At 47.5% G+C, this 13,402-nt stretch overlaps 1 protein-coding gene across 1 annotated transcript in view; it reads right to left on the bottom strand.

Moving 5' to 3' along the window:
• Positions 1–13,402, bottom strand: part of LMNTD2 (lamin tail domain containing 2) — a 60,541-nt gene that overhangs the window by 37,214 nt on the left and 9,925 nt on the right. Inside the window, exons 3-4 of the mRNA XM_045012682.1 lie at positions 8,433–8,684; positions 2,946–3,137 (exon numbers count right to left, since the gene is read on the bottom strand). Coding sequence (XP_044868617.1) covers positions 2,946–3,137; positions 8,433–8,684 — 444 coding nt within the window. The remainder of the gene's footprint in view (positions 1–2,945; positions 3,138–8,432; positions 8,685–13,402) is intronic.

The following is a 13,402-nucleotide window of genomic DNA, read 5'->3' as shown; positions in this document are numbered from 1 at the left end:
GCTTTGCGTGCAGCGCGCATGTGATTCAACACGGGTTTTTCTGTGGTATGTTCTTTAAATGCAGGAAACCCAGAGTTGTCAGCGGAGCGGGAGGAAACCGAAAGGATCTGAGGAGTCAAGTCAGCATTTGGAAGCCAAGCCAAAACCACAAGTGTGTGTGTGTGTTGCAGCCGCAAGCATCCCTCTGAGGAAATACTCTGGCAACACAGACCACCACAGTGCCAGCTATGATCCAAGAATGAAAAGGCCAGTGGCCGTACATCAGCTTGAGGTTCAGTCAGCAGGACCCCAGTCAGGTCCAGCTCAGACTTTGCCAACTCCAGGGGCTGAGCTGGAATGCACAAAGGACTCACCAAATATGCTTCAAAGAGGGAAGCTCTTTGCAGGCTCTTGTCTCCCGCTGGGTCCTAAAACCAGCCAGGTAAACTCTGGCTTACAGATCATTGTAATAACACAGCAAACAGCAGCAGAAAGGCTGTGCTAATCTCCCTCCCTTCCATTTCTTTTGCAGGCACCAGAGGCTCAATTCAACTTTCCCCATGCAGTCATTTACATATGTGCAGAGTCTGTGCAAAGTGGGTAGAAAAGTAGGAGCAAATCTGAATGGTAACACTGCACACCCACTCAGGGCAGGTGTCAATGACTACACAAGGTGCAAGGCAGGGGAGGATTACAACTAAGGGGCTTTACAAAGGTGAAGCTGACCCTAAATGTTCCTTGTTCTGTCGAGGTGTTTGTATTGTGCTCATCCCTGCAGTGTCTGAGCACCTGATGATGTGGCTCCAGCTGAAAAGCAGCCCCAGAGCGTGAGAACTATACCCACAACCATCACTTGTCAGCACTACTTCAGGCAAACAGGAACACATGTGACTTATGTCAAAGGCCATTTTATAACGCAGAGCAGCTCATGCAGCTCTGCTATTAAGTTGAATCCTGGACACTCCTGCAAGAATTTTTCTGGGATGAGCCGTGATCTAAGGGCAGCAGTGACTGTAATACGATCATTGCTCCTTGCTCACTGCGGTATGGTCATTGCTCCCCTGGCCTATCCAGAATGATCCCATATGCCCTGCTCTGGAGCCCCAAGTGATTTAGGATATATAAGGCCAGACCCGCAGCTGATGTAAATTGTCATAGCTTCCTTGAGTTCAGTGGAGCTAGGACTATGTACACCAGCTGAGGAGGTGGTGCATATAGCTGTGTCCTATAATGTATCCATACGGGTTCCTAGGATACAGGGAGGATGGGCTTTTTTAATAGGCATGGTAGCTGTTCTCTGCCACATACAGTTTATTCATGTTCTGGATCACGGAGCTTGAATGGCTGTTTATATTTCCACTGCCTCCCTTTCAGAAGGAGCGCAGCCTTGTTTGCACGGTGATTCATAGGCAGAGCCGTGATGTAGCATGCTCCCTTCCATGCCCTGAGCTCACCGGATTTCCCGGTGGCACGAACTTTGCGCCAGAGAGCAGGCTTTCAAATCAGTGGCACCGGCAGGAGCGGGATCCTCTTTTCTGTGGTTTCCTGGAAATCTTTCATCTTCCCATCGCAGGCTGCACCAAAACCAAAGTTCCATTTTGTGTTTGTCTTGCAGAGAAATCTCAGAGCTGCCTGGCTTTTTTCCCCCTAGGGATAGTGTCTAGTTGAGCAAACAGCCTTTGCTTTTGCTCTAGTCTTGTTTTGGGCTGGTGCTATATGCAGTTCTTTTCCGCAGTCACATCACTTTCTTTCACTCTGCTCTATTTCCTAGTGAGACAATTCTTGGCTAGACTCTTGGGCGTTAAAGGCCAGACTTTCAAAAGTGCTCAGCACCCAAAATGAGGAGCAGATTGTCAAAAGGGCTCAGCACCGAGGGCAAGCAATGGGAGATGCTGGGTGCTGAGTTCTTTTGAAAATTGGACTTCAATTATGAGTGCTGACGTCCTGGAAATCTGTCCCCACCAGCCTGCTCCTGCTTCCATTGACTAAGCAAATTGACACCTTGATGCACATTAAGTTTGCAGAGTCTCGCATCCATCTGACAGCTGGATTTGCTTCAAGGGTTTGATTTTCGGAGCTGCCGAGCATCTATGGCTCTGCTTGGCTTCAGTGGGAGGTGTGGGTGCTCAACACCTCTGAAAATCAGTGCCTGGGTGTATGTATTCTGCACATGAGCCGAAGGCAGCTGCTGTATTCGGGGAGCCAAGAGGAGCTGGGCTAAGCTTTCTCACCCTCACTAGAAGAGACGCTCTGTCTATGTTAGAGTGAAGTAGCTAGTCCAGGGGTTGCTGAGTCATCACCTATTAAGGCTGTAGGGCCTGAAATCTGGAGTTGCCATGGAAGTAATCTGACAAATATTTGACAAATATGCATGATCTCATTTGCAAAAATTCTCCGTTCACCTCCCTCCTTCCCCAAAGATTTGCTCCCTTCAGTTCTCCCCTGTGCTGCTCTCTTTGACCCCCTGCAATCTATGGCAGCCCTCTCTATCACTCATGTTTCCTTATACACTCTCCACCCTACAGTGTGCGCCCTGATTCTAGAGACCAGGCCTAGAGCGTGAGCCCCAAGCCCCCCAACCCACCCATGGCCATTGCAAATCAGGGCCCAAAAATTCATGAGATTCGCTTAAAAATCACGAGAATGTAAAATAACACCAATACGTTCTGAGGCAGGCGTCCTGTGGCAGAAGTAGCCTGTGCTCATGCATTAAAGGTTGCAGTCTAACGCATACACACACAAGGGGGGTGTATCCTAACTTTTGAGTGCTGACTTTGCAACCTTAACAGTATTGTTTGCCTATAGTTTTTATGGGGGCGATGTGGATATATAATGGTGAGATGGGCTTTTTCACCCAGGCAGATTCCCCTCCTTTTGCCAGGTTTTTTGTTGTCACTCAGTGGGACTTTGTCACATTTCGCACCACACCAGTGTCTGACCTCAACCCCTTCTTTTCTGCTGCTCACCTGGTGGGAGTTGCACTCACTCTCTGCCTCATGCTCACTAGCTCCTGCAAAATGAAGGAGAGCCGGGCTGCTGGCTCCTTCTGAGCGGCGCATCTCAGCCCCTTGATTTCCAGGTCCCTCTGATGCAGCAGCAAGCGCAGGACATGGGTGTCATCCGTCTTCTGCAGGACCTTTGGCTGCACAGGCGGGGCTCTGCAATGGAACCAAAGGCTATATATTCCATTAAAATGATAACAATCCAAACCCTTGCTCAGATCACGGGGAGGTTCAAATGTTCTGTGCACCTCTAGAGTATGTGCCACTTACTCAAGTGGCTCCTTAAGGATTTAGGAGTCTTAACTTTAGTCATCTGGTTTTGAAAAGCTTGGCCATGGTACTTTTCATGCATTTATGAATTGAACAACGGATGGGATGGGTAAGTATTATCACCCAGTTTTATAGAGGATGAAATGAGCACAGGGAGGTGAAGTGACAAGTCCAAGGTCACACAGTAAGTCAGTGGCAGAGCAGGAAATAGAATGCAAGTTCCCTTCAGTCTGGTCCTTTATCAGCATCTGAGTGAAATCTCTGGATGAAGGATCAGAGGGCTGGATTCTAGATTTCTTTATAGTCCATGGGCCAGGGTGTAAATTCAGGACTGTATACGCCCCACGGTGCACAGTGGCATGCATGCCCACAGGTGTCAGTAGGAGCTTTGCACAGTGACCAAGCAGAGAATATGGCCTCAGTGTAGTAACTAAACCATTAGTGATTATTTATCATTTGTTTAGTGCCTTATCATCCCATTCATCACTGAATGAGACAATCTGCTCCCACTGCTACTTCTGTTCTTGTGTCTCTTCCTTCCCCATCCTCCTCTTTCTGTTTATCTCCCTCTTCCTGGTCTTATTAAACTTCCTCTGTGTTTCCTTCCCTGAACCATCTCCTCATTCCCTTCTGTGGGCTTCCCTCCCCCTCACCAACTCCCATTCCGGGCACTAAAATGAACAGTGATTCAGTAGTTCATGTGGACACTGAAACATCAACATTTGGGTTTTACAACGGATACTCTGATTAGATGAATAGGTGACTAGGGAATTTACACAGCTGAGTCATTGTTTCAGGCTGTCTGCAAATTCAGGCAGACATCACACTTGCACAGTTACCTTTGCCGCTGTGAAGGCTAGAAACTTTTTTTTTTTTTAAATGAAAACTTAGATTATACAGAATCCGAGTGTCCTGCAAGCTATATAAACACAGCTTGTGGACTGTCTATCTGATACCCCTGCCTGGAACCTTCCTGAAGATTGCCCATCACTACCCTTTACTATTCATTGTTGCAGTTTACCAGGAGACAAACCGTTTGAGACACATTAGTGCTGCTTTAGGTGGACAGGTGACAGCAGGAAAATAAAGGGGCCCAGGAGCTCTGGGTATATGATGCTGAAGATCAGGAAGGCAGCCCCAGAAAATAAATAGTAATAAACAGCAAGGGGAAAATGTAATATGTGGGGAAGTGCAGGGTAGATTTTTCTCCTCACTCCCTGCCTGTTGGAATATTTTCCTATAATCACCTTGACCGGGCAATAAAATAACTCTGTTTTCATAATGCTCCTCACTATCCTCAAAAACTACAGGAAAAAGTCCTTCTGTGGTACCCGACTTCCCACACTCTTCCCCCTTTTCCACTGGCATGCAGAGCCCATGCATCTGTAATGTCACCGCCTCACCGACAGTATCTGATGCACAGGTTCCTTTCCCCTAGAGGTGTCCAGGCATCCGGGGCCTCTGTAATGTTTCCTCCCCACGTTCAGGTGTAACCCACCACTGTGTGTGTGTCATGTGTCCTCTTTCTGTGTCTGATCCACAGAGTTTAGCCACCTGCCACCGCTCCTGGCTAGGAGGATTCATCTTTTAGTTCAAGGAGCGGAGGCCTGGGCCGAAGTTCCTGGGTTTAAACTCTGCTGTAAACCAGTGATGGGGCTACTACTGCACAGGTATCTGTTGTACAGACCTCTTCACTCTGATTCTGTAAAGTCTCTTCCTCATCATGCCCATGTATCTGGCGACAGACCCCTTTCCAATGGCAGTGCCTATGAACCTAGTGCCTCTGCAATGTCCCCTCCCTGCTGCCCAGACCCTGACCCCCTTGGCTGGCAGTTCCCGTTCATCCAGTGCCTCTGTAACATTTTGTTCTCATGTGCCTCTATCTGTTCCACAGACCACTTTCCGATAGGCTGGAATTGCCTATATTCGTGGTGCCTCACTAAGGTCCCCTCCCTACTTGCAGGTACCGGTTGTCTCTCTTGTCCGCACAGAGCCAGCTTTGCAGCAGCCTGGATTGCTTGTTGGCTTATTTATTTATTTATCTATTTATTTTTCCCTTCAGAGCCATTCTTTACTCCCATATGTTGTAATAATTACAAGTGATAAGTTAACAGCTGGTCTGCTATTCTGGGCTCAGCAGAGCCGCCCGCCTCTTCCTTCCCTCCCTCCCACAGCTCTGGGTCAGCTTTTTGGCTCCAGCAATCAGGGATTCCTATGATTTCTTAGACCCCTAAGAATCGGAGCTTTTCCTCAATCACCATCTGTCTTCCCCTCTCCCTCCCTCCCTCTCGCCATACGGCAAAGTGGTGATTTTGTGATTGTGACATCCATCTGTTGCCATGGAAAAGACTGAAATAGCAAAGGAATGTGACTCCCCTTGCTAGGAGGCCACAAAAAGAGATAGTGAAGGGTATTTTTTCCCCCGTTGGCATCAGCGTCCTTCAGAGTCACTGATGATAACTGAGGGCCTAGCAATAATCCCATGACAGGTGTTGTACGATACAGGGAGTGATTTTGATTGGGCGCTGTCTCCTGGGCCTTGCGTGTCACTTTCTTGACTTGTTATTAGAGATTGCAGACAAGCAGGTTGAAACAGTCTAAAGCCCTGTGGCCCTGGCATTCAAGTGTGGAATCCCCATCCATGCCCCCAGACCGACCCAATCCAAACACAATTGCTGACAAGATCATGACATTACTATTTAGCCAGTCCCTTTCCCCCATGGAGCCCCTGAGCCACCTTAGCCTAGTACGCAGCTGCTATTGCTCCACTCTCAGAAACTCATGCTAAGACCATCCCATGAATCAAGTGTCAGGAGCTACTCTCCCACCAGTAGGTGGATCATTTCAGTGATCCACCACCTTGTGAACAGTGTCCCAAAGGACATTCAGGGAGCTGGTCTTTTATGGCACAGGAAGGAGCACAATCACCATTAAACATACTCTTTGTGGAGATCTTCTAGAATCCCTCATTTACTCCCCCGTCCATCACAGAATCTAGGGCCAGTCTATATGAGAAGTGCAACACTGGCGCAGCTGCACTGCATCTGGTGAAGATGTTCTATGTAGATGGGAGAGAGCTCTCCTGTCGGCATAATAAAACCACCTCTGCAAGAGGCGGTAGCTATGTCGGTGGGAGAGCGTCTCCCGCCAACATAGCGCTGTCTACAGCGGTGCGTAGGTCGGTGTAACTTACGTTGCTCAGTGGGGTGTCTTATTCACACCTCTGAGTGACATAAATTGTACTGACATAACCTGTAGTGTAGACAAGTCCTAGAAATGTAGGCCTCGAAGGGACCTCGAGAGATCATCTAGTCCTTCCACCTATGCTGAAGCAGGACCAAATAAATGTAGACCCATCCCTGACAGGTGTCCAATCTGTTCTTAAAAACCTCCAATGGCAGCGTTTCCACAACCTCCCTTGGAAGCCTATTCCAGTCCTTAACTTTTTAACTCTAAAGGTAGTTTTTCCTAATATCTAACCTAAATCTCCCTTGCTGCAGATTAAGCTGATTACTTCTTCTCCTACCTTCCTAGACAAGGAGAACAATCTTCTTTCTAACGGCCTTTAAAATATTTGAAAACTGTTACCAGGTCCTCCAAGTCTTCTTTTCTCAGAACTAAACATACCCAGTATTTTTAACCTTTCCTTGTGGGTCAGATTTTCTACACCTCTTAATATTTTTGTTACTGTCCTCTGGACTCTCTCCAACTTGTCCACATCTTTCCTAAAGTTTGCCGCCCAGAACTGGACACAATGCTCCAGCTGAGGTCTCACCAGTGCCAAGTAGAGTGGGATAATTACTTCCTGTATTAATAACACTCTTGTTAATACACCCCAGAATTATATTAGTCTTTTTCACAACTGCATCTCATTGCTGACTCCAAGAGGTACCAAGGTTTAGTGGCTCGAGCATCAACCAAGAACCAGGTAGTTTGGAGTTCCAGCCCTGCCTCTGCCATTGAGTCATTATGTTGTCTTAAGTGATTTGCTCAACATCTCTGGGGATAATACTTTGCAAATGAATTGAGAGGAGGAGCTGGTTGATATGTGTACAGTGCTTTGAGAATGTAACATACAATGTACGTTTTTAGCAGCAGTATTCTCTTAGTTTCAGCACCATGCATTATCCAGGTATGGATGCTAGACAGGGACCCATGTTCTCTGAGCCATTTGAGGGTGGAAAGATACCAGAACAGAACTATCTTGTGAGGGTTAACCATCCCATTGTTCAATGACACTCCCGCTGGCTAATTAATGGCCACATCATTGTTCCCTTTAGACTCAACCCTTGCTCTCAGCTAGACTAGAGCTGTGTTAGGTGTATGGCCCGGGAAGTGATAAAGAGCCTTTGTATAGGTGCTGATCTGAAATCATGTGATGTCCAGGTTTCCTTACTTTAACACGGGCCAGGTTCTCTCTTAGGGAAGGTGCTGCACATTATGGGTACTCTTATGCAAATGACTTGCTAACATTCTGCATCTGGGGGGAAATCCCAGTAAGCTTGGCTGCTTTTCAGAACTCGCCAGAAACCACGCCTTCAAATTAATAGTGGAAATAAACTCAGGCATGTAAATCCACAACACTGGTTCTCATTTACATGCCATGCTACAAGGTAACAAGGTGGAGTTTGCTAACAGTGACCAGGAATTTATTTTAATAGCAATCCCCTAGGCCCAACTTTCAAACCAGGGGCTTGAGAGGGAACCTACATCCCACATGAGAGGATTCTAATTGGTGCTTGCCACCAGCTGTGTAAAAAGGGGACTTTCCCGCATGCTGTGTATCTGAATGCAGGATTGCCTGTCCTAGTAACTCCCCAATTTTGAAAATTGTATTCCATGTGTTAACTAGAATGGGCAAGTGGTAGGAAAGGAGAACCATGAAGAGAGAGAGGTTTTTGTGGTAGGACATGGTATTGGGACTCAAGAAAATCTGGATACTATTCCCTTCTCTGCCTCAGACTTTTGAGTGGCCTTGGGTATGTCCTTTCACCTCTCAGTGTGTCAACGTAGCCCCTCTAAAATAGGGGTAATACTTACTTCCCACACCAGATTTGTGAAGCGACTGATGGATGTGAAGGGCTTTCAGCTCTTCAGAGGATGCTATTGATATACAAAGGGGGTGTTATGCTGACGGCACACTTGAAAACTTAGCGGCAGAATGAGTGCATTGATACGTACTTGGGCTGTTGCTCGGGGGCTACAGAAAGAATCAAATAGCAGCCTGTGCCATCTTCTCCCTGGCCCACATCCTCTCTGGCAGGCTGCATGCTGCTCTCAGTGTCTACGGGAGGAGTCTGGTTACAGATGGTGTCTTCTCCCAGACCCTCACTCCTATTGGAGTGCGACCTGTGCAGCTTGTCTTCTTTCTGTGTTTCTCCCATGGCTCTAGGATCATCTCCAGGCAGCAAAGGCAAATTCTCTGGAGGCCTCCTGGGAAAGGAGAAATAATTGTGTATAGAGAGTGTCTGTTCCTCCCAAGCGAGCCAATATGATGCCCTTCCTTCTTTCCCCTCTCATCATGGACCTCTCCGACATCAGGAAATGATGCTCCAGCTCTCACCTCCGCTGATGTACATTATTATTAGCCCCACCTGCTACCACTTGCTTACCATAGGGCCTTAGTCAAGAGGAGTAAGACTTTATAAATAATTCCACTGGGATAGATTGTGCCTTTAAGCACAGCCCTGAGCAAGGAGTGCTGCATAAGCGACCTCCAACCAGGAATAGCCCCAGGCGGCATTGTGCCTGAGACATAATTCCTTGCTCCAGGAGAGAGAGGGGTGAGGAGTGGGCTGTACCAGCAGCAAACTTCAACAGTCCCTTGCTGGCTCAGCTCCACCAGTTGGGGCATTTGGTGGGGGACCCAAAACTTCTCCCATTCCTTGCCCCTTCCCGCATGCTCCCCACTCCTCTGCTCTAGATGGGAATTAGAGCCCAGTGCAGGACTATTTTTAATTCTGCTCCCATCTCACTCCCACTGTTATAGCAGCGGGTCCTGTGGGACCCTGGGGATCCCGGTCCCACTGCAGGGCTCTACACTAGTCCCGGGCAGGGCTCTAATGTGGAGTAAAGTGGGAGCTGCGTGCCTGTATCCCATGTAGCCCCCACAAGGATTTATGGGGGTGGGGAGGGTTCTTAGTCCTTTTACTCCCCTGCATGGGTCTGTAGTCCAAGGGCTTGTCTGTACTTAAAACACTGCAGAGGCGCCACTGTAGACAGTGCTTCAGTAAAGAGACTACCTATGCCCACAGGAGGGCTTCTTCCAACAGTGTAGGTACTCCACCTCCTGGAGAGGCAGTAGCTAGGCTGATGAGAGAATTCATCCATTGCCGTATCGCTGTCTACACAGGGAGGTTAGGTCGGTTTAACTGCATCATCCAGGGGTGTGGATTTTTCACAGCCCTGAGCGAAGTAGCTATACCAACCTCATTTCCCAATGAAGACCAGGCCCAAGTCACAGTCTAGCCCTCAGTGTAAAGGCTGAGGGGGGTGCTTATTTGCCTCTATTGTCCTTGTTACGAAAAATCAGGAGCATAAGAAATTAGAATACCCAGCTAACCTGAGTCTGAGTTCAGCGAGAACAAAGGCTACTCCAGGTTGGGGACTTAGAGAAGATTTTACAAAGTTTCTGTTCACCTACTGCAGCATAGCATTCCCCATTCTCTTATTCTGTTAATGATAATTATATATACAAACATTGTATAGGCTAATAAAAGATGGATAGTTTCCGCCTTATTGCTTGTGCGGTGTTTGATGTCATCATAATTGTGCACCTGATTCAACAGTGCGTTACTCCAGCTTTACATTAGCATTTCTCCCAATAAAACCGATGTGATGCTGAAGTCATGCAGCATTGGATCACATGCTGTGTGTGCAAATACAGTGTTTATGAAAGGAAATGGAGACTGAAGTCCTCCATCTACAGAACAGGTGCGGCATGGACAATGAGAGTGCAAACCTTCCCCACGCTATCCCGTTAACGGGCCTCAGCTCTGATGTGGGAGACCTCTTGTAAAGTGTCCATGGCTCATTCAGTCCCCAGCCTCCCTGCTGAGACTGCCAGCCAGGGTGCTAACTGCTTTCCAGTTGTGGTTTGTGATGTGGACACCTGTCCCTAGGAATTGGACTGAAAGTATCAGACTCATTTCACATATGGGCCACTCAACAGAGAAATTGAACTGTCTAAACTAGGGGCAAGGTTGGGTTGAATCTGGGTCAGAAACACAGGAGGGAAAGACGGTTGATGAGTACAAAATACACAGGTAAGTGGATCTAGTACACACAAGGAAGAAGAGAGCTCCTATTGTGTGGACAGCGCTTCCAATTTTGTGGACACAATCCATAGCATTTGGACCTGGTCTGTAGAAAAAACAACTTTGTTAAATCGGTGCAGTCCCCTAGTGTGCATTCAGTTATGTCAATAGAAACATGGTTATTTCAATATAACTTGTTTTGATTAAACACTTCTCTGACGAAATAACTGCATCTCTGCTAGGGGGCTGCATTGATTGAATTAATCAGTGAATAAACTGAATGTAGGTTAGGCCTTAGATGTCTAAGTGCTATGATTTGTGCCTGTAATTAATAGTGGGTGAAAAATTGGGCCTATAAAAATAGAGGCTGCTTCTTATATCAGGCTCATCATGTCTCCAGAGAGGTCTGTATTCTAAAATAGGTCGGTCCCTGCATGTATGGCGGCAGACGGAACAGGTGCAACCTATGGTTTTCTACCTCTCTATGCATCCGAAGAAGTGAGCTGCAGCTCACGAAAGCTCATGCTAAAATTAATTTGTTATTCTTTAAGGTGCCACAAGTACCTCTCTGTTGTATATCAGACCTCTAAGAGTCTGGGATTAATGACATTAAGACCTGGTCTACGCTTAAAAGTTTTGTTGGCATAGCTATGTTGGGTAGGAATGTGAAAAACCTCACAGCCCTGTCCACAAGAGCCCTAGTCTAGACATGGGTATACCAGCAAAACAGTCCTTTTGCTAGTGTAGCTTATTTTGTTCGGGGAACTGGGATAAGCGATACTGGCAAAAGAACTCTGTTGCTACAATAAGCTGCATCTCCACTAGGGGTTTTTGCCTGGTTGGCTATACCAGTATAGCTGTACTGCCAACACCTTTCTAATACAGACAAGACCTAAGACTTGAGTTGTGTTGATGCTCCTTTATTGGGGATTGATATCCCATCCTTGTAGAGGAATGGACTCCATTGATACATAGGCCTCTTTCCAGTCAGTTCACAGCTGTGTCTGGAGGTCTTGTCTTGCCTTAGGCTTTGTCTACACTGGCACTTTGTTGGCAAAACTTTTGTTGTTCAGGAGTGTTAAAAAAACACCACCAGCACCACCGCTACCCCCGAATAACAAAAGTTTTACTGACGAGAAGCTCGAAAAACATATAAATCTCCTGCTCATTGTCTCTCAACTTTTGCTCAGCTCTCTCCATTTCCTAGGCCCATTCAGCATTAGGAGCTTAAAAATGACTTTCCGTTCCCTGGGTTTCATGTTTTCCCACCTGTTTTTCCACTGTGCATCTTCTCTTTTTCAAACAGAAAGAGCTGTGTGTCTAACCAGAGGAGGCCTAGAAGCTTTTCTGAAGATATCTAATGGCATCTTTTCCTTCTAAACCTGAAATGCCCAGAATATGGAGATTGTTTCCCTTCGCCTGTTTTCCGGGTCATCCAATTTCTCCTCAGAGCTGCTCATCCCCTCAGCTCAGGGAAGACATATCCCCCTTTATCCCACTTGTTTCACCGGCTGCTTTTTGTAACTTATTTTCTAAGTAAGACATTTAGGATTTGACATGAGAGCCCTTATCTCTGAGGGACTGTGTGTCTATTAAAATGCCTGTTTTTTTCTCTCAGCTGCTATTTCCTCTGCTAGGCTCTGCATCCAGGAGGAGATTGCTTAAGCAAGTGAGTCTTCGGACTCTTATATATTTATCCATTTGAATCCATCTGCGGCAATCCAGGAAGTGTCTGGGCAATGTTTTTTGGTGGTTTTTTTTTTTACTTTTTGAATTTTTGTGCTTGATGGGGTGTTTACACCCCAGGTGGGCAGCAAACAGGTTACTGGGAGCCCAAAGACTCAGCTAGCTGATTGGTGGCACCTGGAGGGTGCATTAGGTACAGTTCATTAGCAGACTCCGCTGGGTCGTCCCATAAAGGGAGGCACCCAGAGCAGTGAGTGTGAGAAGACCTTGGGATCTTCTCCTGAGAAGGGAGCTCTGGCAAACGGTCAGGGATGGCAGAGACACAACAGGAGTGGCCTGAGCCCCTGTGGCAGGCCTTGACAAAGGAGCAAGGCCCCAGGCAGGCAGCCCTGTGGGTTGGTGCTCTGGAAGAGGAGCAGGGGAGAACCCAGAGAGACTGAAAGCTCAAGCGTAGGATGGGCAGAGTGGCTTGTGTCGTGTGTGGTTCTGTTTGGGGCTTTTCTGTGGGCGAGCACCAGGGAGAGGTCTGGGAATCCCCTGTTCTGAAAGAGCCCTGGAGGGGATGGAACCTGTGTTGGTTACTAGTGACGTGCAGGACATTGATTCTCCGGAAGGGGTGGACAGTAGCGTGACCTGGCCTGAGGGCCATATCACCACGCCAGGCTGTAGGCGTCCAGGGGAGGTGAAAGTATTGCCACGCTGGCTGTCACTGGGAGAGGGCGCTCTGGGATGGTGAGTTTGTCTCATTGTATTTAATGAGATATGAAAACACTGATGAATAATAAGATCAAATTTCACTTGAGGAGAGCAGACATCAAGCTGTCATCATCTCCCAGGCAGCATGTGACCCTCAATATGCCTTTCCTCTTCAGCCTATCATTTTAATTGAAACACACCCACGCTCCCGCTGGATGTGTAGGTGGCAGTAACTAACACTCCCAAACTGTCCCTGTGTGCACTGGATCTTGTGGAAAGGCTGGGATGGATTCTTCTTGAGGGGGAAGGAGGTCGGTCTCTCTTTTGGTTGTTCCCAAGTCTTGATCATACAGAGTGGGCAGGTGGCAGTGGGTCGGATCTTTCCAGTCTGGGAGTTCCTGGAAGATCTCATTACTGGTTCAAAGCAATGCCGTGCCAGGTCATTGCCTGTGACTGAAGATCAAACAAGCTCTGCTGTGGAGCTCTGTCAGCACTGCCGGTGCGGGAGGGTGA

Source organism: Mauremys mutica, chromosome 4, assembly GCF_020497125.1.
Source record: "Mauremys mutica isolate MM-2020 ecotype Southern chromosome 4, ASM2049712v1, whole genome shotgun sequence".
NCBI lineage: Eukaryota > Metazoa > Chordata > Testudines > Geoemydidae > Mauremys > Mauremys mutica.
Note: the sequence above shows the minus strand (reverse complement) of the source record. Positions and strands in the feature narration are given on the sequence as shown.